Raw genomic sequence first — 27,146 nt, forward strand, 5'->3', positions numbered from 1 at the left:
GTAAATGCAGTCCAAAGAGGATGGATGTAATGTAGGCTGATGCAGTAAGCCCTCGAGGTGCTCTTGTGCTCTAGTTGGGGAAAAACAAACAAACAACAAACTTTCCTTTTGAATAGACCATACATATTTAGTATGTAGAACAGGTATGTAATTATTTCATTCCGTATAGAAAAACAAAATATCGTGGGTTCTAAGGTCGACATTCGTGAGTTTGTTTAATCTGAGATTAGATATTGTACCTTGTGAATATTTATGCACTGTTCATGTAACCAAACCCTAATGAGTAATTTTCCCAATATTTGAAAAGAACACCACTTATATTTCAAGTGACTTTGTCAAACCAGCAGAGAGCGCTACACATCAACTCAGACTCCATACAAATCTCTCCTTGTGGGTAGTGGAGGTTAAGTTCTCTTCTTCATAATGAACACCTGGCAGCTCCTGGGTGAGTGTTAATGCATCAGTTAATCAGAACATGAATATAAAGTTCTAAAGACCAATATTTATCAAATATTTATATATACCCTTATAGACTAAAGAGTAACTAAATGTTTTGTGTATTGAGAATATTTACAGTAAATTCTGTGCAAGAAATGTGCCTCCTTATTAGGATACTCAAAAAACCCTTTCAGTCCAATACAATGTATTACATGTATGTACATATTCACAGGAATGGATTATGACTTGCAAAGGTCCTGGGGCCAATTATCTCCAAGGTGGTGGTGGTGTAGTGGTCTAAGCACATAACTGGTAATCTGGTAATCAGAAGGACACTGGTTGGAACCCCACAGCCACCACCATTGTGTCCTTGATCAAGGCACTTAACTCCAGGTTGCTCCAGGGGGATTGTCCCTGTAATAAGGGCTCTGTAAGTCGCTTTGGATAAAAGTGTCTGCCAAATGCATAAATGTAAATGTAAATGACATTTGAGATTAACATCAGCACCAGCACCATGTGCTAAAGGAACATAATTGTTTTAATAAAATAAGTGCTACATGAGGACATACCATTGTCTTGTATTGGTTTTATATGAAGCTAAATATAATGACTACAGACTAACCCTAACCCAAACCCTTTGTTCTTAAATAATAGGAGTATTACATCTAAATATGGTGCCAAACTGGTATAGTTCTTTTGAAACTGATTCTTTTCAATTAACCAGTTGATCTTATTAATCAAACGTCATATGGACATCTTTTGTTGTGCTTTTTAGAGGAGTGTTTCCCACTATTTTTGGAGCTTGACAGATGTGGCACTGTGACTGTTAGGAATATCTTAGATCTAGTTGCGATCTCCAATTCCCCGGTCCCGTCTTTCTATGTTCATGCCCAGTGAGGTGCAGTCGTGAGTCTGAGTCTCTGAAGACTTCGCGAAGGAAGTAGAAAGAACAACAACACACACAGTGTCTATATTCAATCTACTCAATGTTTATTACAGCAAGCATGTTATTTATATTCTTCATGAGACAAAGAGACAATGAACAGCCAATAGAAAATTGACAACAAGGATCAAGGGGGAGAAACTTGGTACACCGGAGTGATACAGGAACAAGACCATATACAGATGCCCCAGACAGTCTGCCCTATGGCTGACCCTGTTCACCTCACTAAAATAAGTATGATTCACTGAATACGGAACATCATAAAGAGGAAGAGAGCAAAGAGGAACAGTCAGCAATTGCTAAATATATTGCTACTATACCATGCACACCCTGAGGCATGTGGCATGCATCTGGGGTCAACTGAGCACACATACATAGAAAGTAAAAAACACACATAGCAGAACAGCATGTACAATTTCTTATTTCTCACAGTGATGAACTGTCATAAAATGGAAAGAGTGGCGGAAAGATACTCGAGGGTGAGTAAATAATGACAAAATTGTAATTTTTGGATGAACTACTTATTAAAGATAATCATGTTGTAGTTACTACAACAGACACCTTTTGGCATTTTATTGAACCGAAACATTATGTAGGCCTTTTATAAAGCGGTATTCACAACAAGTTACATTCCCACACTAGATTCTTTCAATTTTTTCCCCCATCACATTTCCAGTTTGTGTTCTTGTTTCTCTATCCACTTTTTATGGCTCCACTTTACTGGTCAGACATGGTTTCTGAGATTAATCACTTAGCTCTTATCAGGCATCTACCTCGTGAAGTTAAAACCTCCTTCCTTCGTTCTCTCTCCCTAACACACACTTACATAAAAATCAACCACACACATTTACACACCACACTGTTTCTCTGTATCAGTATGTTCTGGCATGATCTGGCCTTTCCATTCACCTTTGGCACAGTGATGATATCAGCAGTGAGATGTAACTCAGCATCAGATGTCATCATGCCTAAATTTGTGTGTGTTGTGTGATGTCATTCCCAAAGAGGAGACTCCTAAATATGATCATGCAGGTGCCATGTAGCCTGTTTAATGTCTAAATATGGAAGGTCATGAGACCAATGACATTAACCTCATGAAGCTAAAGGGGAGAAAAAGGGAGTGACGTGGAGAAAGAACATGACTGACAACAGCCTCTTGGATAAGAGAGATCCCAAATGGATCATACATGTTGACACCATCCAAGTGAATCATAATGCTACCAGAATACATGGGTATATGGCCAGCAACAGACCTATAAGTGAACAGATCTGAGTCAGCCAGTGGATCCCATAAGCACTGTGACTCTTACGAATGATGCAATTATGGATACTAAAAAATGCTAATACACATGTCTAAAGAATGATGCAACAAAGCAGAAATAAGCAGAAAAGATTCCACATCAAAACTGGTATCACCCTGCCCTACATCCTGCTTATCATTTCATTTTAGATTATTTTAAATGCTATGTCACACTCATATACTGTAGTTAATGAAGTCCATTAAATGACAATGAAAACAGGTATGTGAAGGAAAGGTTTTACAATATGACAGTAAAAATAGAGTAAAAAAGAAGAAGCTGCAAGAGTTAATTTTTAGATCCTGAAATTATTCAGCAAATGTAGCCTAATTAAAGTCAACATGAACATTTTACTTTCAGTAATGTGACGTATTTGGGTCAATGATGTGACCCTCAATTGTTTTGTTGAAAAATCGGAAAGTTCAGAGTATTTTACATTAGAATTATATTGAATGGTTGTTTTTGTTTTTTATTTTGCTCACTGGAATTTGATAGCAATATTCTCTGCAATACTGCTATGGAACAATATTTGTTATGAAATGCGCTATACAAATACATTTGAACTGAATGGAAAACTTTTCTTTTCCATTTTGTACATCTAAGGGTTCTCTAAAAGTGAGTAGAGAAAAGGATGCATTGTCAATCTAAAACAAAGAAGAAAAAAAAATCTAGATAGTTTTTTGGCTTTAGTACAATGCTGATATAATAGCCAATCATTGTCTTTATAATATCACACCCTTAGGGCATCATCATATTTGTGGGTCCCTGACAACAAAAAGTAAAAAAAAAAACTCTGCTCTAAACAGTATTAAAAATGAAATGGGGTCGATTGATTTCATGTTGACAAGAGGCACTACATATTTTTGTTTGTGTTTGAATATTAAAACGGCAGGTGTTCCTTAAGCACTGGTGTTATTTATTTATTTATTTTCATTTCTGAACTGTTCTGAGGGAATCGTTCCCTTTCTCTGTTTAACAAATGAGCTGTGAATTCTCTAACTCATCCTGTGCAAATAAAATAGATTTGTGAAATGCCATCTGGCAAAAATAGAAGTAGAGAAAGTGGCAGGCTCTCTTTGTTTATTTACATATGTATAAATGAATGTGAATGTGCATGAGTGTTTTTAGTGAGCAATTAACATGTTGATATTTTTTGGTCTACTGTTGACTTGCTCCTCTGAATCTCATTTAGTAGATGTCACATTTTAGAGTATTTTGGGGGACTGAGATTCACTTGCCATGCTTCGTAAACAACCCTGTCCAACACATTGCTTTTAAACATTGCTCTATTAAAAAACAAAACAATACTAAACCATATATTTTAATAACTAAAGAACATTGTTAGTTTTAAGTACAGTGAACAATGTATTAAGTATTTTCTGTGTATTTGTGGAGAGTAACTTTTGCCCTGCATTAAGTATTTTTGACCTTGTAAGTTGAACAGCAGGGCAAACTGACAGCTGAACAAGAGATGCACAGACTAACAGTGGAATGTATGTTACATTCCACTTCCATGTGCATGAGTGTGAGAGAGAAAAAGTGAGAAAGAGAGAGAGAGGCAGGGAGCTGTGCATAGAAACAGGCTAAAAGCAGGAACATTCCTGTCTTTGTTTTTCATGCTCTATGGCGTATACTCTCACACATTCTCATAACATCACACACATGGAATGGTGTTTCTGAAGAAAGCTTTTCAACACCTTCAGGAGACTAAGTGTCTCTGTTGTTGAGTATTTTGAGGCCATATTAATATAAATCAGGGTCATAAATCAAGAGGGTCTCATGGCAAAAATGCCACAAGAAGTTACAAAATATTCTGCCATAATTGAAGATATAGAGGCGACAATGCCCTGCAATGAATTCTTCTGTTTTTAATGGTAAAATCTGATATAGTTACAGTCATATATATATATATATATATATATATATATATATATATATATATATATATATATATATATATATATATGAACTGAAATCGAACTGAAATCTTTGAGGGGGAAAAATAAAAAATAAAAAAAACTCACAATAACCTGGTTGCATAAGTGTGCACACCCTTAAAATTAATACTTTGTTGAAGCACCTTTTGATTTTATTACAGCACACAGTCTTTTTGGGTAGGAGTCTATTAGCATGGCACATCTTGATGTGGCAATATTTGCCCACTCTTCTTTGCAAAAGCGCTCCAAATCTGTCAGATTGCGAGGACATCTCCTGTGCAAAGCCCTCTTCAGATCACCCCACAGATGTTCAATTGGATTCAGGTCTGGGCTCTGGCTGGGCCATTCCAAAACATTAATCTTCTTCTGGTGAAGCCATGCTATTGTGGATTTGGATGTGTGCTTTGGGTCGTTGTCATGCTGAAAGGTGAACTTCCTCTTCATCTTCATCTTTCTAACGGACACCTGAAGGTTTTGTGCCAAAATTGCCTGGTATTTGGAACTGATCATAATTCCCTCCACCCTGACTAATGCCCAGTTCCAGCTGAAGAAAAACAGCCCCAAAGCATGATGCTGCCACCACCATGCTTCACTGTGGGTATGGTGTTCTTTGGGTGATGTGCAGTGTTGTTTTTGCACCAAACATACCTTTTGGAATAATGGCCAAAAAGTTAAACCTTGGTCATCAGACCATAACACATTTTCCCACGTGCTTTTGGGAGACTTGATGTTTGTTTTTGCAAACTTCAGCCGGGCTTGGATGTTCTTCTTTGTAAGAAAAGGCTTCCGTCTTGACACCCTACCCCATAGCCCATTCATATGAAGAATACGGGAAATTGTTGTTGTAAAATGGCAGGCAAAACTGCAAAAAATATATAGATTTGCCCCTTGAAGGTCTCTGCGTTGTTCTGTCTTTTCTGAGCACTGAAGTAAAGCAATTATTGTTAATAATTTGCACTTTACAAATTCATCCCGTTATTAATTTTATCTGAGTCCAATTTTATATTAATCTGACTCCAATTTTAAGTTGACCTCAAATTTAGATTAAAGCTCTAAATTCTTTCTGATTATTATTTTATTTTAATCATTTAAGTTATTGATTACTCTGAATCCTCTTCTATTCATTTACCTTTTGATCCGTTTCTAATGAGCTTCAAACTGATAGTCTTTAAGTGGCTTCCTCCTACATTAAAGCTTCAGTTATGATATAAATGATTCTTAAAATGGGATTCTCCTGCTCGGTTCCTCCAGAGCGGTTTCTCCTATTTTAAAGACCCAGTATTGGTATAAATGATTTCAGAAGAATACAGAATAAATCAAAAAGTAACAATTTATTTGCCAGGTAGGATTTAAAACACAAGTTAAAGAAACAAGTCAAAGAACATACCTGGCAGTTGCGAAAACTACATGTAATTGCAAAGCATGGGAAATCTGAATGCAGATTCCAATTATTACAGTTACACACATTGAGGTGTGGGATCATCTGACTACAGAGAACCTTGAGCTCTGGGCCAGCCTTCCTTAAATATCCAGAGAGAATACACATTGTGTACCAAATGGTATCCTTTGATCAGTGAGAATTTGGGGGTGAATGGGTTTTTGGCTTTCTGGTGTTAAACCTTCAAGGAGGAGGATAGACCTCCGGAATTATTCAGTATTTGGCAAAGACCTTATAACTTTGTTGTCATTAAGTTTTACAAACCTGGAGACAAAACACTATACCAGTCACACAGAGAACTCTTAAATGATATCAAACATGCCAGGGTACATTATTTGTTTTCATGGTTTTTCTTTGTTACATTTTCACATATACATCTTGTGTGTCTGTGTTGTGCCTTGTGGGGGAAAACCAAGGGGAGAGAGAACAGCTGGAGTATGTGGGGGCAGAATGTGGATGGCAGGATGTCTCAGGTTGACAGTGTTTGTTAAACTGGGTCTTTCACACAGTGATGCCTTTTGTTTTAGGTCTATTTTGTGAGAGAGTTTGAGTGTTGTTTTTCCCGGAAGTCTTGTTGTTCCATGTGGGCATGTGCTAGGTTGGCACCTAGCCTTACATTGTCAAATGTAGCACACAGCCAGTACTTGCCAGAAATTCCTGCAGTTCCTTTAATGTTGCTGTAGGCCTCTTGGAAGCCTCCCTGACCAGGTTTCTTTTCATCAATTTTGGAGGGACGTCCAGTTCTTGGTAATGTCTCTGTTGTGCCATATTTTGATGATGACAGTCTTCACTGTGTTCCATGGTATATCTAATGATTTGGAAATTCTTTTGTACCCTTCTCCTGACTGATATCTTTCAACAGTGAGATCCCTCTGATGATTTGGAAGCTCTCTGCGGACCATGGCTTTTGCTCTGAGATGCAACTAAGAAAATGTCAGGAAAATCCTACTAGAACAGCTGAACTTTATTTGGGATTAATCAGAGTCACTTTAAATCATGGCAGGTGTGTAATGACTTCTATTTAAAATGAGTTTGAATGTGATTGGTTAATTCTGAACACACCCACATCCCCAGTTATAAGAGGGTGTGCACACTTATGCAACCAGGTTATTGTAAGGTTTTTAATTTGTATTTTTCCCCCACGAAAATGTCAGTTTGTTTTTCAATTGAGTTGTTCACGTTATAGGTCACATTAAAAGTGGAAAAAGTTCTAATATGATTTATCTTTGTCTCATTCTTTTACATCACAAAAACCTGGCATTTTAACAGGGGTGTGTAGACTTTTTATATCCACTGTATATATATATGTGTATATATATATACATATATATATATATATATATATATATATATATATATATATATATACATTAGATGTATTATAATTTTTTTATGTTTGTGGAGGTGAGGGCGTGGTCGAGTGTTCGTCTGGGGAGAGAGGAAGTGGTAATCTCTTTTCACCTGAGATTAACTGCTGGTAATTAATGTTTCTATGTTCGCAGTGAGAGACAGGGGAACTAAAAAGGTGCCCAGTCCATAGAGTGCTCAAGAGAGAAACAGACGCCACAAAGCTGTGTGTGTGTGTGACTGGGAGAGACACCTGTAGCTATTTGTGTGTTGGCTATTGCCGTATTGGTTTTATCCTTTGAAGCTTCACTCTGTTACACCTTATACAAACAATTTTATGTTGATGAGAATAAAGAGAGACATACCAGAGTTAGAATCGCCATCTCCCGCTTCTTCATTCATTGAACCTCGTTACACTGGTGCCGAAACCTGGTAAAAGAAGAAGGATACGCTGTCATGGGAGTCATCGCCACTGGAGGAAGTATTCAGGTCCCTAGCCAGCATCCACCAGGGCAAACACCAGGCCCTCAAGGATCTTTGGAGAGAGTAACAATAGTATTTGAGGTGCTCCTTCGGGCCCAGGAAGAGGACCAGTGGGTGCTGTGGAACTTAGTTCCCCAGGAGGGGGTGGCTGCCCCATCCCCAGCTAAAAAGATAAAGATGGGACCTCAAGATGATCCGGAGGCATACCTTGAGCTCTTTGATGACAATGCCGAAGCTCTGAAGTGGCCGAACAGTGTGCGGTGCATCTTCTGCCGCTGTTGACTGGAGAAGCCCAGATCATGGCACAATAGCTTCCGGTTGCCAACCTCCTGGACTACTCTGTTCTGAAAAAGTCCATCTTGCAACGGATCGGCCGCAGCCCAAAAAAACACCGGCAGCACTTCTGCTCCTTGACGCTGAGTGAGGTCGGCTGCCCACTTGCCTTTGCCCAGCAGCTCTGTGATGCCTGCCGGCAGTGGGTACTACCTAAGGAGGACAGCAATGCCGAGGACGTCATCAAACTGGTAGTGCTGGAGCGGTTCGTCTCCCGGTTGCAGAAGGGGACAGCTGAGTGGGTCCCGTTCCACCGACCGGGATCACTGAATGAAGAGGTCCAGTTGGCATAAGACCATCTGGCAGCATATCAGGGGGCCGGCGCCCTTTCTCCAACTCATGTCTCTTCCCCTGTTCTCTCTAAGCCCCCCTCTTCCTTCCACCCTGTTCCGTTCCCCTGGAAAGGGGGAACATTCGCCAGAAACTGGCACCCCGGTCTTGGGGGTTCACTGACTGTCTCTCCTGACAGTTTACTGACACGAGTGTGGGCAGGAGGATTGGGCCGGTCTGCTGGAGTTGCGGGGAGCTGGGTCATGTCTGAGAGTAGTGCCTAGTAATGGAGGTGGGGCCTTGATCCGAATCCCCGACATCCCACAGACAGCCTCCGATCAAGTAGGGATGTACCAGATACCGTGAGTATTAAGGGGGTACATACCAAGCCTTGGTGAATTCAGATTGTAATCAAACCTCCATTCATCAATGCTTGGTTCAAAACAGGACATTGAAGACAAATGATCGGGTGAAGGCAGTGACGTGCGGTGATGTCTTAAAGAGGCTAGGCACTGAGTTATGAAAGCCAGATTACCTGATTTATTGTTTAAGCTAATAATACGTAATAACAGTGAACGTTACGCACAAGCGCGGCATATCAAGAAATGTGAAAATCAGGATGAATTATTTGTCAATAAAAAAAAATAAATTAAAAAAAATCAGGATGTATATCGTGTACTCTCTCTCGCTCTCTATCACAGACACACACACACACACACACACACACACACACACAGTGAACGCGGCATATCAAGAAATGTATGTATTTTATATATAATATATACGATTTTGTTAATATATCTTCATTAGATATTATTATACAAAATTCAGTAGTCAAAACACAGAACATATAACAGAACATAAGTTGTTTATTTTTTACAACATTATGTGCTTATTTTTTTATGTGCAATCTTCATCTTTATAACAGAAGATACAATACAACAATCCTTTACCTTTACATTGTGGTAGGTTATATACAGCTTCCTTTGCTCGTCAAGTGCAAGGTCGATCAGAGATTTTCCAAAGATTTTCAGTGTAATTTGACACTGGATGTGAGCTGACGACTTTTCATGCTTGGTTAAAGCTGTGGGCAGGTTGTTCAAATCACAATATCCCGCTGAAGTCCAAACAGTCTGACTGGTTGTAAAAAGCAGGCAGGGATAGCAGTACAGCCGCTGATTGTTAGCACAGCCACATAGCCAATCTTTTCTTACATACCAATCAGTTTGAAATGATCGGATAATTTTTGGGCCCTTTTGCTGTACTAGTCCATCTAAGGCTGGCGTAGACCTCCCTCTTGCAATTACTCCTATTTGGAATTAAAATCGAGCTTGGAAAAAATTCTTAATTCCGTGATTATGGCCGGTGCTGTCATTTTGATTTTGAATTTTGTGGGGATTAGGCATGTACGCTAGCTGTGGTGTAATGACGTTAGCTACGCAAATGTCCAGGAATATCTCGATTTTAATTGGTCCATGTCTGATACGTAACGGAGATGATTACGGGCATAACATATTTACATCAAAAGGCACAGCAGATTTGTGCTTTTTGCCGTACATGTTAATGAATACAGGATCGAAGTGCGCATGCGCAACATGGGTTTTCCGCTTGTCGTCTGCAATGAATGTAAAAGCACTGCTTATTCTACCATTTGTTTTTAGTTGATTATGCGTAACTGCTACATTTGTCATCATAACGTCTAAACAATTGGAATAACACACATATTGCATATATAAATCACAAGAATAAAAAGTAAAAATACAAATACAAGTTTATTATTTAATAAACATTTTATTTTTGAATTTTGGCAGGGTAGGCAGTGCCTAGTTTGCCTACCCAGACCGCACGTCAGTGGGTGAAGGTGAGGTGTGTGCACAGGGATATTCATTATTATCCTGTAGTGACAGTCACGGTAATGTTCCGGGGACAAAAGCATCACCTCACCCATCCGCTAATTTTGGGAACTAATTGGCCGGCTTTTCGATCATTATTGAAGGGGTTGTGTGTGGATGGGTCCTGTGAGAAATTGAATCGGTGTGGGATGTGCGAAGCGCAGGCTGGAGAGGTATTGCCTGTGCCGTCTGCGGCTGCTCCGCTTCAGGCTGGCGCTGATGAAGGGGAGGTGTCATCCCCCCTACCCTTAGGGAATTCCCAGTGTGGAATTTCCCTGTAGAGCAGTTGCAAGAGGAAACCCTGAGGAATGCGTTTGACCAATGATTGTGATTGATGGTCAATGTCTTATAAAAAAACATTCTAAAACGTTAGTAAAGATCTGTTGTACAGAGTGACACAGGACACTCAGATCAATGAAAATACAACCCAGTTGTTGATACCAAAGAGCCATCAGGAAATGTTATTCCAGGTGGCTCATCATAATCTGATGGCAGGTCACTTGAGACAGGGGAAAACGCTTAGCTGTCTCATGGCCCATTTCTATTGGCCGGGCATTCACAGGGATGTTTACCGGTGGTGTGCAGCATGCCATGAATATCAGCTGGTGAATCCAAAAGTGCTATTGCACCCCCTTCCATTAATTGAGTTTGCTTTTGAATGAATTGGCTTTGACCTCGTCGGCCATTAGATCGGAGAGCACTTGGTCATCGCTTTGCATTAGTCCTGGTGGATTATGCAATGCGATATCTGGAAAAAGTACCGCTGCGCAATATCTCGGCACGTAGTGTTGCAGAGGCACTCTTCAAAATTATCTCCCGAGTGGGGATTCTGAAAGAAATCCTCACTGATCAGGGCACTACTTTTATGTCACATACACTAAGAGAACTGTATGAATTACTGGGGGTTGAGTCAATTCGGACAAGTGTGTACCACCCACAAATGGATGGGTTGGTCGAACAATTTAATCAAAATAAAAAAAAATACGATTTGTAAATTTGTACACAAAGATGCTTGGAATTGGGATAAGTGGCTCGAACCCCTGTTATTTGCAGTATGAGAGGTCTCGCAAGCCTCCACAGGATTTTCCCCATTTTAATTGTTGTATGGGCATAAGCCTTGAGGCGTGTTAGACATCAAAGGAAAATTGAAAATTTAAATTCAATACATTCTTGATTTGAGAGCAAAACTCCACAAATTGGGGCATCTATCACAGGAGAATTTGCTACAGGTGCTAGAACGTCAGTCCCGGCTGTATAACGGAGAGCTTGGCTACGGAAATTTAAACCAGGAGATAAAGTCCTCGTATTGCCTCCTACATCAGGCTCAAAATTAATCGGGAAGTGGCAAGGGCCCCTTGAGGTCACACAGCAAGTTGGGGAAGTCAACTATGAGGTGGTCTGCACGGATGGGGTGGGGCACATCAGATATACCACCTCAACCTCCTAAAACCATGGAGAGAGGCAGTCCCTGTGTCGTTGGTGACGGTAGTTCCGGAGAGGGAGGAGCTAGGACTGGAGGTGAATCTAAACGCCAATCACTTCACCCCAGGCACTTGTAGAGACCACCTCTCACCGTCGCAACATACTGAGGTTACCAGGTTGCAAAATAATTTCTCTGATGTGCTCTCACCTCTCCCCGGCCACACTGATCTCATAGAACACTGCATTGAGGGGGAAGTGGTACTTTATCATCCCTACCGCTTACCCAAACACAAGAAACAGGTTGTATGGGAAGAATTAAAGGCCATGCTCGATATGGAGGTAATAGAAGGATCCCACAGTGATTGGGCCAGCCTGGTGGCTCTGGTACCTAAGAGCGATGGCTTGGTCCAGATCTGTGTGGATTATAAAGATAACTCGGTCAAAATTTGATGCTTATCTGATGCTTTGTATTGACGAACTGCTCGATCAGTTTGGCGTGGCTCGCTTTTATTCAACACTGGATTTGACATAGGGATATTGGCATTCCCCCTTAATGCAGATGTCCCATGAAAAAATGGCCTTCTCCACACCGTTTGGTTTACACCAATTTGTGACCCTTCTGTTCGGTTTGTTTGGGGCCATGGCTATGTTTCAGCGTATTATGGACAGGCTCCTCAGGCCACATGCTGCATATGCCGTTGCCTATTTGGATGACATCTTTATCTATAGTAGGGATTGGCAAATGCAGCATCTGGGGGCCATTTTGAGGTTGCTGCGACGAGCGGGGCTCACAGCAAACCCGAAGATGTACGCAATTATATGAGGTTCCACTTGGTTCATGGTCAGGTGCTGCACCAAATTAGTAAAACCTCAGCGATTGTGACCTGCCCGAGACCCAAGACCAAAAAGGAGGTGAGACAGTTCCTGGGGCTGCTGGCTATTATCAAAGGTTTGTACCTAATTATTCAGACGTCAATAGCCCACTGACTGATCTCACTAATAAGGGAGCTCCAGACCCGGTCCAGTGGATGGAGCCATGCCAAAAAGCATTCATGCACATACAAAATTAACTTTGTAGCGGGCTTCTTCTGCATTCCCTGACTTCTCTCTCCCTTTTGTTTTTCAGACAGACACATCTCACAGGGTACTGTGTGCTGTACTGTCCCAGGTGGTGGAGGGGGAGGAGCGGCCAGTGCTGTACATTTAGATGGAATTTCTCTATGAGAGCGCTGATGAAAAGCACCATAGAGAAGGAGTGCTTGGCCATCAAGTGGGCAGTCCTCAGTCTCTACTACTATTTGTTGGGACGTGCATTCACCCTCTGTACGTACCATGTCCTGCTCCAATAACTCCACCGCATGAAGGTTCCCAGATGGTTCCCCTGGCCTGAGTCGGGCGGTAGGGGTATGTAGAGGCGAGGGTGTGGTCGAGCGTACATATGGGGAGAAAGGAAGCAGTAAAGGTTTTCAGCTGAGATGAATTGCTGGTAATTGGTGTTTCTATGTTCGCAAATAAAAAGGTGCCCATTCCATTGAGTGCTCAAGAGTGAAACAGACATCACAAAGCTGTGTGTGTGTGAAATTGACTGGGAGAGACACCTGTATCTATTTGTGTTGGTCATTGTAGTATTGGTTTTATCCTTTGAAGCTTCACCGTTACGCCTGATTTGAACGCGTTTATGTTGATATGCATAAAGAGTGAACATACCAGAGTTGGAATCGCAGTTTACCGCTTCTTCATTCATTGAACCGTGTTACAAAGTTTAATTCATTTTAAGGGTAAGAGTTAATGAAATTCTCATTCTTGAGAATTTGAATTAATCCATCCATCCATCTTCTAGTCATTTGTTCTATGCAAGGTTGCGGGTAGTGCTGGAGCCTATCCCAGCTGCCTCAGGCCGAATATTATTTTGTATTAATGATTTTTAAATTGAAGTATTTGGCATAAACTGATGAGAGTTATGTGTATGGTAAGAAAAATAACTGCTCTCATAAATGCCCCTGAAAATAAAAGGGATGCAAATATTACTCTAAAATAAATGTACAACACTGATATACACTACTAGTAAAAAGGTTGGACACACTTATACCCAAATTTTTCCAATTAGTTTTGTAGATGAACTACAGTAAGTTGTACTGTATGAGTTTGAATAATCAGATGGTGAATGAAATGCATCCAAACAAGTGCCTAGTATGCAGGTGAACTCCTTCAATACTGTTAAAAAGGCATCCTAGGTTTATACCTCAAGAAGCTAGTTGAGAGAATGCCCAGACATGATTTCAGCAAAATATGAACAAATGATTCCGTATCATAGTCTAAGAAAATAGAAAAACACATTTTTTTCATATTTTAATGTTAAGTATTTAAATAATAATAGAGATCATGAATAGCATTAGAAAGCTTTTCATGTACAGTGCATCCATTTAAAAGGGAAACACATAGCAGGCGATGGGACTTATAAAAAAAAACAATAAATTACTCCGAGCAGCATCTTCTATTAGGAAAGACAAGCATTGACATAAAATCTTTTGCTTATATGTTTAAATATACATAAGTGCTTCAACATACAAAAATACATTGTATTTATAATCAGAGCTCAAAGACACTTTATAGTTGATTTGCACGTTTTCTCAGTGGATAGGAAATTGGATTCTGGAGAGCAGCCAGTGGCCTTTGTCCTAAACAACAACGTCAAGAATCTCACTACTGGACTGACAGAGTGCAGATGCTGGGATTCAAAATTCAGTACACAAAATTATGTTGGTAAAACAGATGCTGATCAGACATATTTTTAGCTTAAATCTGACATAAGAAACATCAGGATCATTATATTTCCAATTTTAGTTCATGCAATCCACTAAAACACCTTGTCAAGACATCCGGTCTCATTTGCCTTACTGCATTGCATTAACTTTCTCAAATGACTGAATTCAATTTTATGTTGGTCTTGATTCCTCTGGAAATGAAGTAGAAAACATCAAAAAACCCTCATTTCACCAGTTTTCACCCCCTGAGATGATCCACAGCAAAGGGACTGATTATTCTAATCCTGTTCTACAGTATATTGAGTACCATCAAATACAATTTTAGTGGAATATAATCTGGATTAGTACAGCAAGTACCAAATGTAAAAAAAAATCTGTTTGGCAACTCTTTAGGTTTGGTGTCAACCAATTGTTATAATCATGATCTTAAATGTAATATTCCTATCATATGCATACATTAAAGATTCACATTGGCATGTAAACAAATTTATAAGAGTTAACCTCATATTTCCAAACTATCTGAACAAATATAAAACCCTGTACTAAAATATATATTAGAAAACATGATTGAATTACAAATTCTCTCCTTAAAAACATGACCATAACTTGACTGTAATGCTTCTTACCACAATAAATTATTTCGACTTGTCCGTCTTTAAAAAGGAAAAAAAGCTAAAGTTGTGGTTACAATTAATGTGAATAGGGCCAGTCCATAAACATTAAGAAGCAAATTGTTTAAAAAGTATAGCCACAATACATAAACATTAAACGTGTTAACATGATTTATTATGATAAAATCACTTACTGACCCCTTTCAGGGCAAATATATATATATATATATATATATATATATATATATATATATATATATATATATATATGCAATTTTGCAACTTCGTTGTTGCCATGATGACACAACACCAGTAAACCCTGTAAGAGATTTTATCACACTAAAATAATGTAGAACAGAGATGTTATCAAGCTAACATCATGTTAACGCGTTTGTTTACATTTTGTGGCTCTTCTTTTGAAACGGTGCATTTTAATGTTGATGGACTGGCCCTATTCACATTTATTGTAAGTGCTTCACTGTAACGTAACATGTATGGTAATCAAAATTATGCTATTGCTTCAGATAGTTTGGAACTTTCCTTTAAATATATTTTCATTAAATAGGCAAACACCATCATGTTTATAGGTAACAGATTGTGAGCTGAAGATGATCTAAGAGAGATGCAGTTGGCACACCTCATTTCCTATTCATTCAGCAAAAATGATATTTCTCCATAAATTGCTGCTCTAAGCTTATCTGACATCACTTATTGTAATATCCTTTCTAATAAGATGAAGATCTAGTTTGGGTGAATGTAAGATTTGGCCTTAGCTCAGTGTAAAGGAGAAATGCTTTGCCAGAGTGCCTTTCACAGCTGTTATTTTGGGACATCTATAGCCCTCTCATTCAATTCCAACTGAATGAGATCCATCAATACTTCAGACCAGAGCCAAAAAAACATTGGAGAAAATGAGAGTGTGAGATGGAAAGAGGTGAAGAAAGAGAGTGAATGTGTGTGTGTGAGGGAGAATGTCATAAAAAAGAGTTACTGAATTTATGAAGGACAATGTGGGAGGTGAGAAAAAGAGAGAAAAGTAACTAAAGGAAAGACAGAGAGGGTAGAAGATACAGAATATCAACAATACAATGAGGCATTTGGATTTACCTCTGGTGCAAACTCTGGATAAAAACACCTAAAAAGCAATAATCTAATATTACTAAAATCCTCTTATCCTCTAGTGAGAGTAATTTATACTTCTAAAAATCCTTAATATTTCTCCATCTCTCCTCACTCTTCCCTTTCTCCTGTCACCTGGATGGAGTGTATCTTTTGAGATGAGTTTTATCTTACTGTCTGTGCTAGACTGCTATCAGATAATCCCAATGGGATTGCAGAGGCGTCGTCATAGAGACAACATGCAGGGAAAGCTTTGGTGGAACATACAGTAATCATCAAACTTGATACTGAGCCAGTGGGAGGAGCCATGACTGCCAATCAGGAGCATGAAGGAGGGAGAAAACGAGGAGTAGAGGCTGAAGCAGTGCACATGAAGAGGAGAGCAGTCCTGTCAGTCATGGGGCTTTGTGTTGTTGTCTTTCAACAGAGGCACAATCAATCATTTTGTGTTTTTTAACTGTCTGACTCTTGACATCAGTCTACATAAGGAATTTCCAGAAAGCCGTACGTGCTATTTAACCAAAGTCGATCCGTGGACGGTACTCGAGAACCATGGGATAGGCCTGGGGTAAAAAACCAAAACAAAGAATGCCTTATAACACTTCAAATTTTCTGAATTTTCACAAAAGAGTTCTAAACCATGAATCAAACCTGAGGTGTATCACAACATTACAGACTACGAAAGAATTTGAAAATCATACAAAAATTATAACACTGTGTACTTATTTTCTTTACTGAAGGAATAAAGTACAATCCCATGAAACATTGCAAATTATGTTATTCAATCAAATTATAGACATATATAAAACTGAATTTATGTTGTTGATTATGAGCATAGAAAAAATATATTTAAAATCTTATTGAAAAAAATTCAAATAGTTACAAATATATAAGTAGTTTGAAAATTTAGGGAGACTGACTCTATTGCGTCCTTCACAGTGCATCATTAGAGTGGGTGGTCACTGCAGAGCTTGTTTGCCGCAGTTTGTTTACTGTTATATTGGTTTTCAGGCTTCACGGTTAATGTAGTTCTTCACCAGGAATTACACTATTATATGAGATTTTTAAAAATGAAGATGAAATAATGCAGACTGATGGCTTTAACAGAAGCATATACTATCGTGCTCACTGTACCTTGGAGCCAGAGGTTAAAATCAGACGCACTTCTGATAAAAAAAAAAAACATCGGTAATTTATTCATCTTTATTTACTTTATTATATTTTCTGCAGGCAGGTTCCAGGTCAGTTTTTTTATACAATCAGTCTCCATTTAGCAAGTGTGCTCGCTCAAACACTTTTAAAATTCTTTAAGATGTTAGGGACTGAGCTCACAGTAGGTCTGTCATTAAAGTTAAAGTTATTGTAAAATTTGTCCATTTGTCTATGGAGAAAATGAAAGGGATTTTTTACTTACACGGCTCCCTGTTCTGATTGGACAATCATTACATTCTGCTGTCAAATATGTAGGGGATAATGTACAGTCAGCTAGTTGTTATCGCAAAATAACAATGAACAAAACAACAGTTATTTTGCGATGTACATTATCCAGTTTATTACATAACTACTAACCAAATATATAAATAAATGGACATTAAATATTGATTTGCACTGAAATGACAAAATTATGTAAAATAGAAATCGATGAACAGTTGAATTCTACCTCCAGTTTGCATCTGAGTACTGTTGGCGTTATTGTAAAAATTACCATCTGACTGCTTAATATCCAGCTTATTACAAGACTACTTGCCAAATAAATAAATGGACATGAAACATTTATTTGAGTTTAAAGAGGCCCTATTATGCTTTTTGGTATTATACCTTTCCTTTAGTGTGCAACATAGCTCTTTTTGCATATAAAATGTCTGCAAAATTACAAAGCACAAAGTCCACACAAATGGGAGATATACTCTCCCACAGACAACACTGCTCAAGAACTACTAGAAATGGCTGGATTGTAGTCCAGCCATTTCATCCGTAAAGTATCTGCGTCAAAATGTAACGCATTTGCATAATGCCCACCTACGGGCTACTTTGGCCCGCCATCAAACCAACTTGTTTTTAGCCGAGGCCAGGATGAGTTGGATTAGTGTTGTCGCCATGTTGTGAAGATGCTGTTTTATTCACTGCGAAAGCAAAACCTTTGTTTGGACTTCCAAAGGAAGAGCAATTGAAGAATAAGTGGTTCAAATGTATTTTTCCACTATTCCTCACCAGTACAACCATAGCCAATGCCGGATTTTCAAGACGGTTACTCCTGAAACATGATGCTGTTCCCTCTTTGTTAGGACAATCTGGCGCTTCAGGATCACAACCTGCAAGTATGCTTGATTATTTGTGGATAATTGTGGAGTTCAAAAGCGGAGATTTGTGTTGCATCTACGGTGTACACCCAGTGCACAGCTTTAGGCTTCTGCTAACCTGCTAGCTAATGTTATTGTGTTGAAATAGTTTTGCTAATCAACTGCGGGCCCACTGTTACCTATAATTGTGTAGAATTCTGCAGATTGTTTGGCGTTCTTACTATCATGAATAGCGACCAAGTGTGGAGAAGGATTTATTTTTAGAAATGGTAATTTTATGTCTACAATCTATGTAACATTACTGTTTTAGTCAGGGTTTACAATTCAGCTGTGGGCCAGCTTTTATCTAAAACTGTGTAACAAAATGGTCGATCTCAAGAGTCTTACATAACAACAAGCTGTAATGTTACGGCCGCTATCCACAGTAGTCCACGGCTAAATTGCTCACTAACTTTCGAATACACAAGGGAGTAAGTCTATGTTCTCAGTTCATATCTTGGGCAAAATAAGTTCGGCTACACCCATTTCAGCAAAAGATGATGAACTTAGATGCACTATGTGTCTTTTACTTGAAGCTTTGTTAGGTTCACTATAATCAACAGTGTACTTGTAAGAAAGCTACTAAATTAAAACGTTCCACTGTGATATGTCCTGCTCAAGTCGTGCTTGCAAAGGTAGTTTGGATCGATCAGCTTGTTCTTCCAAACTTTCATTATTTCATTCATTGTCAGATTATGGCTAGAGCTGGTAAGCCTAAACCGACTCAACTGTTACCATAGTTACAGTAGTGTTTACAGCTGCTAAGGAAGACTCAGGATTTGAATCTCGGATATAGTACGGTGCGTTACATTTCCGACACACACTCAATGTGGTTGATCAATCACAACTGATTAGGCCAGCTGATCAATCAGAGCGGAGTGGGCTTTTCGGAAAGGGGGGCATTAAAGAGACCGGAGGTAAATCAGAGCGTTTTGGCTACAGTATGAAGAGTGGCGAAAAGAAATGTACAGTACGAGAAACATACATTGACATTTAAACACATTGAAACATACATTAATACATTAAAGCATGTAAGCCTATTCTAGTAGACTCCCAAAATCAAATTATGAATCTGTAAATTAGCATAATATAGGATCTTTAAATTCTTTTATTAGCTTACTTGTAAAATGCAGGAAATATGACTCGTAATACCCGGGTGACCAGTCTGACATGTCTTAAAGGGATATTTCACCCAAAAATTTTAATTCTCTCATCATTTACTCACCCTCATGCCATCCTGGATGTGTATATATTACTGTCTGTCTTCTGCAGAACAAAAACTCAGATTTTCTGATGAATTTCTCTGCTCTGTAGGTTCTCAATGCAAGTAAATGGTGACCAGAGCTCAGAAGGTCCCAAAAGGACATAAGGCACCAAGTAATCCATAAGACTCCAGTGGTTAAATCTATGTCTTCTGAAGTGACGTGATAGGTGTGGGTAAGAAACAGATCAATATTTAAGTCCTTTTTTACTATCAATCAGACATGGGGACTTGTGACTTGGTGACTTGGACTCGAGTCGCTATTTTTATGACTTGTGACTTGACTTGACAAAAATAAAATACTTGAGACTTGACTCGGACTTGGAAGTTACAGACTCGGGACTTGACTTGAGACACGAAGACTTGAATGACTTGAGTGTTAATCACATCATGTTTTCAGTTTGAATATAAAATATGTACATTATTTTAAAAAATAAAGTTGATCCAGCTGGAGCGCAGGCTGAGAATAGTTTTGTCATGACTGGCTCACGACACTATAGGCTATCATCAGCCATGCCCTCTCGTACCTTACGCACACCACGCCCACTTAGATCAGATAACACATCAACATGTCAGCCGGAGGGGTAGCGTTACCGAGGGTCATCAGCTTCGGCTTCAAAAATTATTATCAAGATGGCAAAAGACGAACAGCGCTTTGCAAGACATGCAACGTTAAGATCGCGGACAGCCAGGCGACAACCTCCAATTTCGATCCGCCATTTGAAGAGCCATTCTGCCCAGTAAGTGCTTGTCAATTTGTTTATTTTATCTGGTTAGTTGGTAGTTAGCTAATGTAATAATAGCAGGGTTCCCACGGGTCCTTGAAATCCTTGAAAGTTTGTAAATCTGAAAAATAAAATTCAAGGCCCTGGAAAGTTCTTGAAAATAAACTTACATAGATACAGGTCCTTGAAAGTGCTTGAATTTATTTTGTGCAAGAAGTTTTCTGGAAAAAAAAAATCTGTCCATTAATTTTTTATTTCAGCCAACACTTCGTGGCTTATGCTGCACACTAGCCTGCTTGATTTACGTTAGTTATGCGCATTTACGTTAAGTGTTTCCCGCACGAGGTACTTTGTTTTGTACGTTGCCATGACGTTCACGCGCGCTGGTACCTCAAGGTGCAATACCTTGTAAAAGAGGTAATGACTAATGGATATACTCTGAGTGTGTGTGTGAGTGAGTGAGTGTGGGTGTGGGAGTGTGAGAGCGCGAGAGAGTGTGTGTGTGTGTGTGTGTGTGTGAGCGCGAGAGTGAGTGAGTGCGGGAGAGAGAGTGTGTGTGAGAGTGAGTGTGGGTGTGTGGGAGAGAGAGTGTGTGAGAGAGAGAGTGTGTGAGAGAGTGAGAGGAGAAATGTAACAAAGTTTAATGTACGTCACTGTGTTTGAGAGAGAGAGAGAGAGGGAGGTGTTCAGAGAGGAGTCTGTTGGATGTTAAGCTGTTATTTGTTTTATGGACTCAATGTTGAAAATTTAAAACATTTCAAACACTGTTGGCAGAAGTGAAAAATAAATAATTTTATGAAGTTACAATTTTGTTTGATTCCATGATGTATTTTACTGAACATGAGTATTGTTACTTATATCTTGTCTTTTCACTTTATTATGATCAGATTCTGCAGGTAAAATTACAATAATAAGGTGACTTGACTTGACATATCCTGTGACTTGACTTGGACTTGACTTTACATATCCTGTGACTTGACTTTACATATCCTGTGACTTGACATAGCCTGTGACTTGACTTGCCCAAGAAAAAAATACTTGGGACTTACTTGAGACTTGAAGGTTAAGACTTGAGACTTACTTGAGACTTGCACATGTGTGACTTGGTCCCATCTCTGCTATCAATCACCACTTTCACTTCAACATTCTGGTGTGGAAGTGACTTTCCCTTTCACATTCAGCCACCTACTGGTTGAGGCTGGTCAAAGGTGGATATTTATAGTAAATTATGCCTTTATATGCTTTTTTGGACCTTCTAAGTTCTGGTCATCATTCACTTGCATCGTGAGGACCAACAGAGCTGAGATATTCTTCTAAAAATCTTCAATTGTGTTTAGCACAAGAAAGTCAGTCATATACATCTGGGCTGGCATGAGGGTGAGTAAATAGTGGGAGAATTAACAATAATGAACGTCTAACTATACTTTGCATCTTCATTGTTCTCTCTCTCTTACTAGGAAGGACCCAAACCTAGGTGCATCTGTGTGTCCTCTGATTTTGTGGCAACCTCTAATGTGTGCATGTGTGCAACTGGAGAAACATGACTCATGGATCTGTCAGTAGCTGTGAGCAGCTTTTTTGCTTTTGCCCCCAACAATCACCACCAACTCAGCAACAGCTGTTCACATTTCTCATGCACACGCCGAGACTCACACACACCCACATATTCAGGGTCAAACTAACTTTTCAATACTCTATCTGTCAAGTTTCTAATCTAAGGCGCAAATTTGTCTACACACATGAACACACACAGACACAGACACACACTTACGCTGTCTCCTTGAAGTCTCCATCGAGTGCGGTAGATGAATTCCAAGGTGTGGTCTTTGCCCATGATCTCCCCATTACACAGAACATCGAGCTGCAATAAACACACATCCTCACACATGATAAACATATAGGCATAAAGTTAACTGTAGGCAAATCATGAGTCTTAAGTTTTCAGTTATTAGTCTAGAGCTTTACACTCGAAAATATGACACTGACTGTACTATGTGGGTTACTGGTTTAGTAAAATGTGGTAAAAGTACAATAGAGATGCCCAAAACATTTAATATTCATTGAATATAACGTTTCATAATTGATGGGCAAATTCATCAAGAGCTCCTTCATTACTATCTAAATAAAACTCACATGCAATATGATTGTGTTGAATGGTCTGGCCAGTAAAACAGAAAAATAAAACTGTATTTTACCTCATATGAGCTGGGCAGCTTCAATTTTACACAGAGAAACTTCTTTATAGTTCCCACTGTAACACGAGTGGAGCAACGGATGAATTTCTTCATTAAACCCTGTTGCAGAAAGATGAAGGACACAAATCGTAAACATACAAACTAGGGTTGGGCAATATATTGGTTAAATGTGTCAACCTATATAAATTCTCGAGTATCGTTTCTATCACGGTTATACAAAACGCCACTGCATGGTGTAAAATTACCACCCACTGTCCTGTATTATCCTTTTTTTATTCATTTCATTTTTGTTTTTGAATTATTATCCATAAAATGTGTATGTGATATACTGTATATCGTTTTCAACACCAAAAGTTTCAATCATTTTTCAAAAAAAACTTTTGCTTATATCACCCACTCCTAATACAAACACAAACACCTCAAATACGCATCCAAACATACAGTGTACAGACCATATATTTAACTATGCTGACTCTGTGCACCTTTACAATGCTTTCTCCTGATTGGCCATTGTTTCGTAGACAGTCCAGACAAATAGCGATCTGAGGATCACTCCTGTGGTAGTCTCCACCCCTTCCATCATCTTCATCACTCAGGTGAGCTTTCTTAGTCCTGGGGCCATCTGGAGTATAGACAAAGTACAAACATGAACTGTAACACAAAGCATATTGGTAATGATGACACAAAATGATCCTGTGTAAATGTACAGTGTTTATGTGTAACTATGTGCATGGGTGTGTATGTATGTGAATGTTTGATTATATATGTTATGTACTGTATGCATTAGTATGCATTTTTAGCATGAGTTAGTTTGATTATTACCTTCGTTTGTTTTTATCTTATTTTTATTCCAAAAATCACTTTCCTGTTGTCCCTCCTCTAGTAAAGAAACACAATTAAAGAAAAGTACATTAAGAAACAGTTTAACTATTTATAAACTCTTGTCAACCAAAACACAACCACAGAACCAACAATACAGCTCTAACATGCATTATAGAAGACAGATTGTGTGTATGTGTGCATATCTTACTCTCTCTAAGTCCAGGAACCAACTTGAAGATAATCTCTTCCAGGGTCTTATCTAGCCTGCAGAAAGAGAAGCCAAGAAACCATTTAAAACACAGAGTAAATGTGTGTATTTAATGTCTGTGTGCACACATTTGTGAGTGTGTATAGGTACCTCAGCATCTCTAAAGGGTTGGTTTCATGGACCTGTATTCCACATTCCGGACACTCATTACTCTCCTCAAAGTGCTGAACAATACAACTTTTACAAACTGCATGAAGCAATATGAGGAAAGAAGAGGAACAAAACAGAGGATATGTGGTCAAAGTACTTAAAAACCCACACAACAATTTTGGCTTAATGGTGACTCATACTTGACTCAGTTCAGTGAGGTTAAAAGTCATTACAATATCACTTGAGAGAGTCTCTTGATTGAGTGCCACTTATAAAGTATAACTTTGATAGTGTAACTGGTCAAGGCCTCTGGAATCTGGACACAGACATACAATGGTGTTTTTTTGTTTGTTTGTTTTTTATTTTCTCCTCTTTTTCTCCCTAATTTGGAATGCCCAATTCCCAATGTGCCCTAAGTCCTTGTGGTAGCATAGTGACTCGTCTCAATCCAGGTGGCAGAGGATGAATCTCAGTTGCCTCTGCATCGGATACGTCAATCTGCTCATCTTATCACGTAGCTTGTTGAGCGTGCTACAGCGGACACATAGCATGTGTGGAGGCTTCACGCTATTCTCCACGGCATTCACGCACAACTCACCACGCGCCCCACTGAGAGCGAGAACCAATTTATAGCGACCACGATGAGGGTACCCCATGTGACTCTACCCTCCCTAGCAACCGGGCGAATTTGCTTGCTTAGGAGAACTGGCTGGACTCATTCAGCTTGCCCTGGATTCAAACTCATGACTCCAGGGGTGGTAGTCAGCGACTTTACTCGCTGGGCTACCCAGGCCTACTACAATGGTGTTTTAATTTGCTATTAACTCCCTTAAGAGACCTCAGTCACACTCCACACAGACAAACACCCAGACAGCAGCTCTGTCGCAACCTTTGACCAATTACACTCTCTAACTCCATCTGTCAAACATCAGGAGGTTTGCAGATGGTCAGAAAAAGATGGCAAGATTCTAAATGATAAATAATGAGAAATAAATAGATTTTTATGACAGCATTTGAATATAATGTGGTGTCAGAGACAGTAAAAAAACTAAGACAGTTCAGGAGAGCAGGTAGGGACAGGTCTGAGAGACATCCAGTTGCCTTTCTTCCATTACATAATGATGTAAGCCATTTTTGGAGATTTCACAGGTTACAAAGGAACAACAAAACACAAATAGATTAACTCATCACATACAAAAGTTACACCTTTTTTTCCCCCAACCCTTACGATTTCATCAAGGAAAGAAGCACAGATTTAAGGACATGAGGGACCAAGATATTCTGTTGATGTGATTTTACTCCCAGGAAAGAGAAATGGGGCATTAAGAGGATGAGAGAGCAAGAGAGAAATGGATGGCTTACAGGTGTGCAGGCATTCTGTGACAGCGGTGGGCTTGATTAGGTATCCACAGCAAATCGAGCAGGTGATGTATTTGTTGAAATCTTGGACCAGGTGCTTTCGCTGCGTTGCCATCTCAACTCAATGAGGTCTGGTGATCTCAAGCAAGAGTCACAGTGCTACCTGTGCACCAACACAGGGTTGCCAAGGTGATTTCCTTATCGCCTCAGTTTTGAGGCTTGGGTAACTCCAATCTGAAGACATTACTGTTCAGACTGACCCTAGTTAAAAAAAAAAAAACAATATCAATCTATGTTTCTTTTTTCTTCTTTAAGTAAACCAACTTTCAATGACTTTTCGATCACATTTTATGCCTGCAAGGTAAGTATCAAAAAAGGATTACACCACACATTCTGATTTGAAATCTGTCTAAACCTCTGAATCATGTATCAGACAGCTGTAGGCTAGGCTCTGTACTCTTTTCAGTCTGAAAACTTTTGGGAAAGTCCCTGTCAGGAGACAAGGGTAAAGATGAGGGTGTCATTTCAAGAGTTCTTTTGAGAAGTTTTCATTGGCTTGATGTTATAAGGTTGTGTGGTCGTAGAATAGCCACAAGTTGCACCCAGGATATGGACACCCTCTTCTCTTTTTTTTCTTTTTTTTTTTTTGTGCATGATATGCATTCTTAAAGTATTCTTTACTATTTAAGAGCATAATTTTCAGTGCTAACTCCCTTTCAAACAATATTTTCAGTAAGTCAGGGCTAAATATTGTAGGCTATCATTAAAGGTCTTCACACTGCTTTACAGTGTACTGTTACAGTGAGGAAACACCGTCATCGTTAAGTCATGACGTAGTCGTGGCGATGCTGTCTGCCTTTTACGTAACACATACATAACGAGAAAACAGCAACTTACAAGCTACGCTAATAACAGCAGCCTATGTATCCGTTATAAACAACACTAATGCTTTTAGTGTGTATACAAATCGCACAGTGCAGTGCGACACACGCGGTAACAGTCCCGTTATCTCATCACCACGAGCCGCGCGCACTGGCGTCAAGGACTGCGTGACGTCATCGCCATGAAAATTAAAACACATGGCAAGTTGAGCACTGCTCGCGACGTCGTTTTTACTTTCTACAATAATTTGTCTATCCGCACCATTAGAGCGGACAAACGGGGGCATAGCTTATGCGATACCGACGCGACACATGACATAATTTCACCCCTCCCCAAACTTTAGGCACACAAACACTCTGTGCCCACACTAAACCGATAACGTAGCGAAGATTTCCACGTTTCGTGGGTATCTGAAATACGCTCACCGTCATGAATCCCGCCGCATCGTTCTGTGGAAAATTGGATTTTGAAACCCGGACAGAGTCACATCATTGCAGCCCGGCGGTGGATTAAGCGCGTGCAGGCACTGCCATGGCTGGTAAACTCGCGGCCGACACGGAACTGGCAGCAGCACGCGCAGTGAGATGAGCGCTCGCGCAGAAGGGGCGGGGGACTCGCGCGCTTGTTTACGCCGTGCTGTGGAATGATACCAGCGGAGGGAGCAAACAGTTCCTCAACACCCTTAACGTCGATATAATTTCTTACCTAACTCAAAAATAAAACCGTTAATATTATGGGTTTATTTACATTAAAATAGTATACAATTACATTAAAAGAGGAATTGTAAATTCCTTCTTAAGATCTGGCTGAAGAACAAGCATGGCCTCACACCCTCAACTAACAAATAGGTTTTGAATAACTTTACTTTGAAAATAAAAGTATACAATGTAGGGTCATTGTTTATTAAGT

At 39.4% G+C, this 27,146-nt stretch overlaps 1 protein-coding gene across 3 annotated transcripts; it reads right to left on the reverse strand.

Annotated features, from left to right (window-relative positions):
- Positions 1–26,816, reverse strand: LOC127662902 (polycomb group RING finger protein 5-A). Of its 3 annotated transcripts, none has more exons than XM_052154298.1 (10): positions 26,663–26,816; positions 25,359–25,616; positions 23,997–24,093; positions 23,847–23,902; positions 23,639–23,695; positions 23,299–23,438; positions 22,817–22,915; positions 22,393–22,482; positions 7,767–7,830; positions 1–70 (listed from the first exon to the last, which is right to left on the reverse strand). In XM_052154298.1, the coding sequence occupies exons 2-9, from the start codon at positions 25,468–25,470 to the stop codon at positions 7,813–7,815; spliced, it is 669 nt and encodes a 222-aa protein (XP_052010258.1). In that variant the 5' UTR covers positions 25,471–25,616; positions 26,663–26,816; the 3' UTR covers positions 1–70; positions 7,767–7,812. The 3 variants fall into 3 exon arrangements, with proteins under 3 accessions (XP_052010258.1, XP_052010257.1, XP_052010256.1); XM_052154297.1 differs by lacking the exon at positions 1–70 and adding an exon at positions 1,433–2,634; XM_052154296.1 differs by lacking the exons at positions 1–70; positions 7,767–7,830 and adding an exon at positions 14,174–16,859.
- Between the last annotated feature and the right edge of the window lie 330 nt (positions 26,817–27,146).

This window comes from Xyrauchen texanus, chromosome 22 (assembly GCF_025860055.1).
Source record: "Xyrauchen texanus isolate HMW12.3.18 chromosome 22, RBS_HiC_50CHRs, whole genome shotgun sequence".
Lineage (NCBI taxonomy): Eukaryota > Metazoa > Chordata > Actinopteri > Cypriniformes > Catostomidae > Xyrauchen > Xyrauchen texanus.

Coding starts and splice junctions, on each gene's coding strand:
- LOC127662902 (XM_052154296.1), bottom strand. CDS start 25,470: ATGGCAACGCAGCGAAAGCACCTGGTCCAAGATTTCAACAAATACATC. Junction 23,439..23,638: donor TAAGATAAAAACAAACGAAG/GTAATAATCAAA, acceptor TCTATACTCCAG/ATGGCCCCAGGACTAAGAAA. Junction 22,483..22,816: donor AGCTGCCCAGCTCATATGAG/GTAAAATACAGT, acceptor TGTTTATTGCAG/CTCGATGTTCTGTGTAATGG.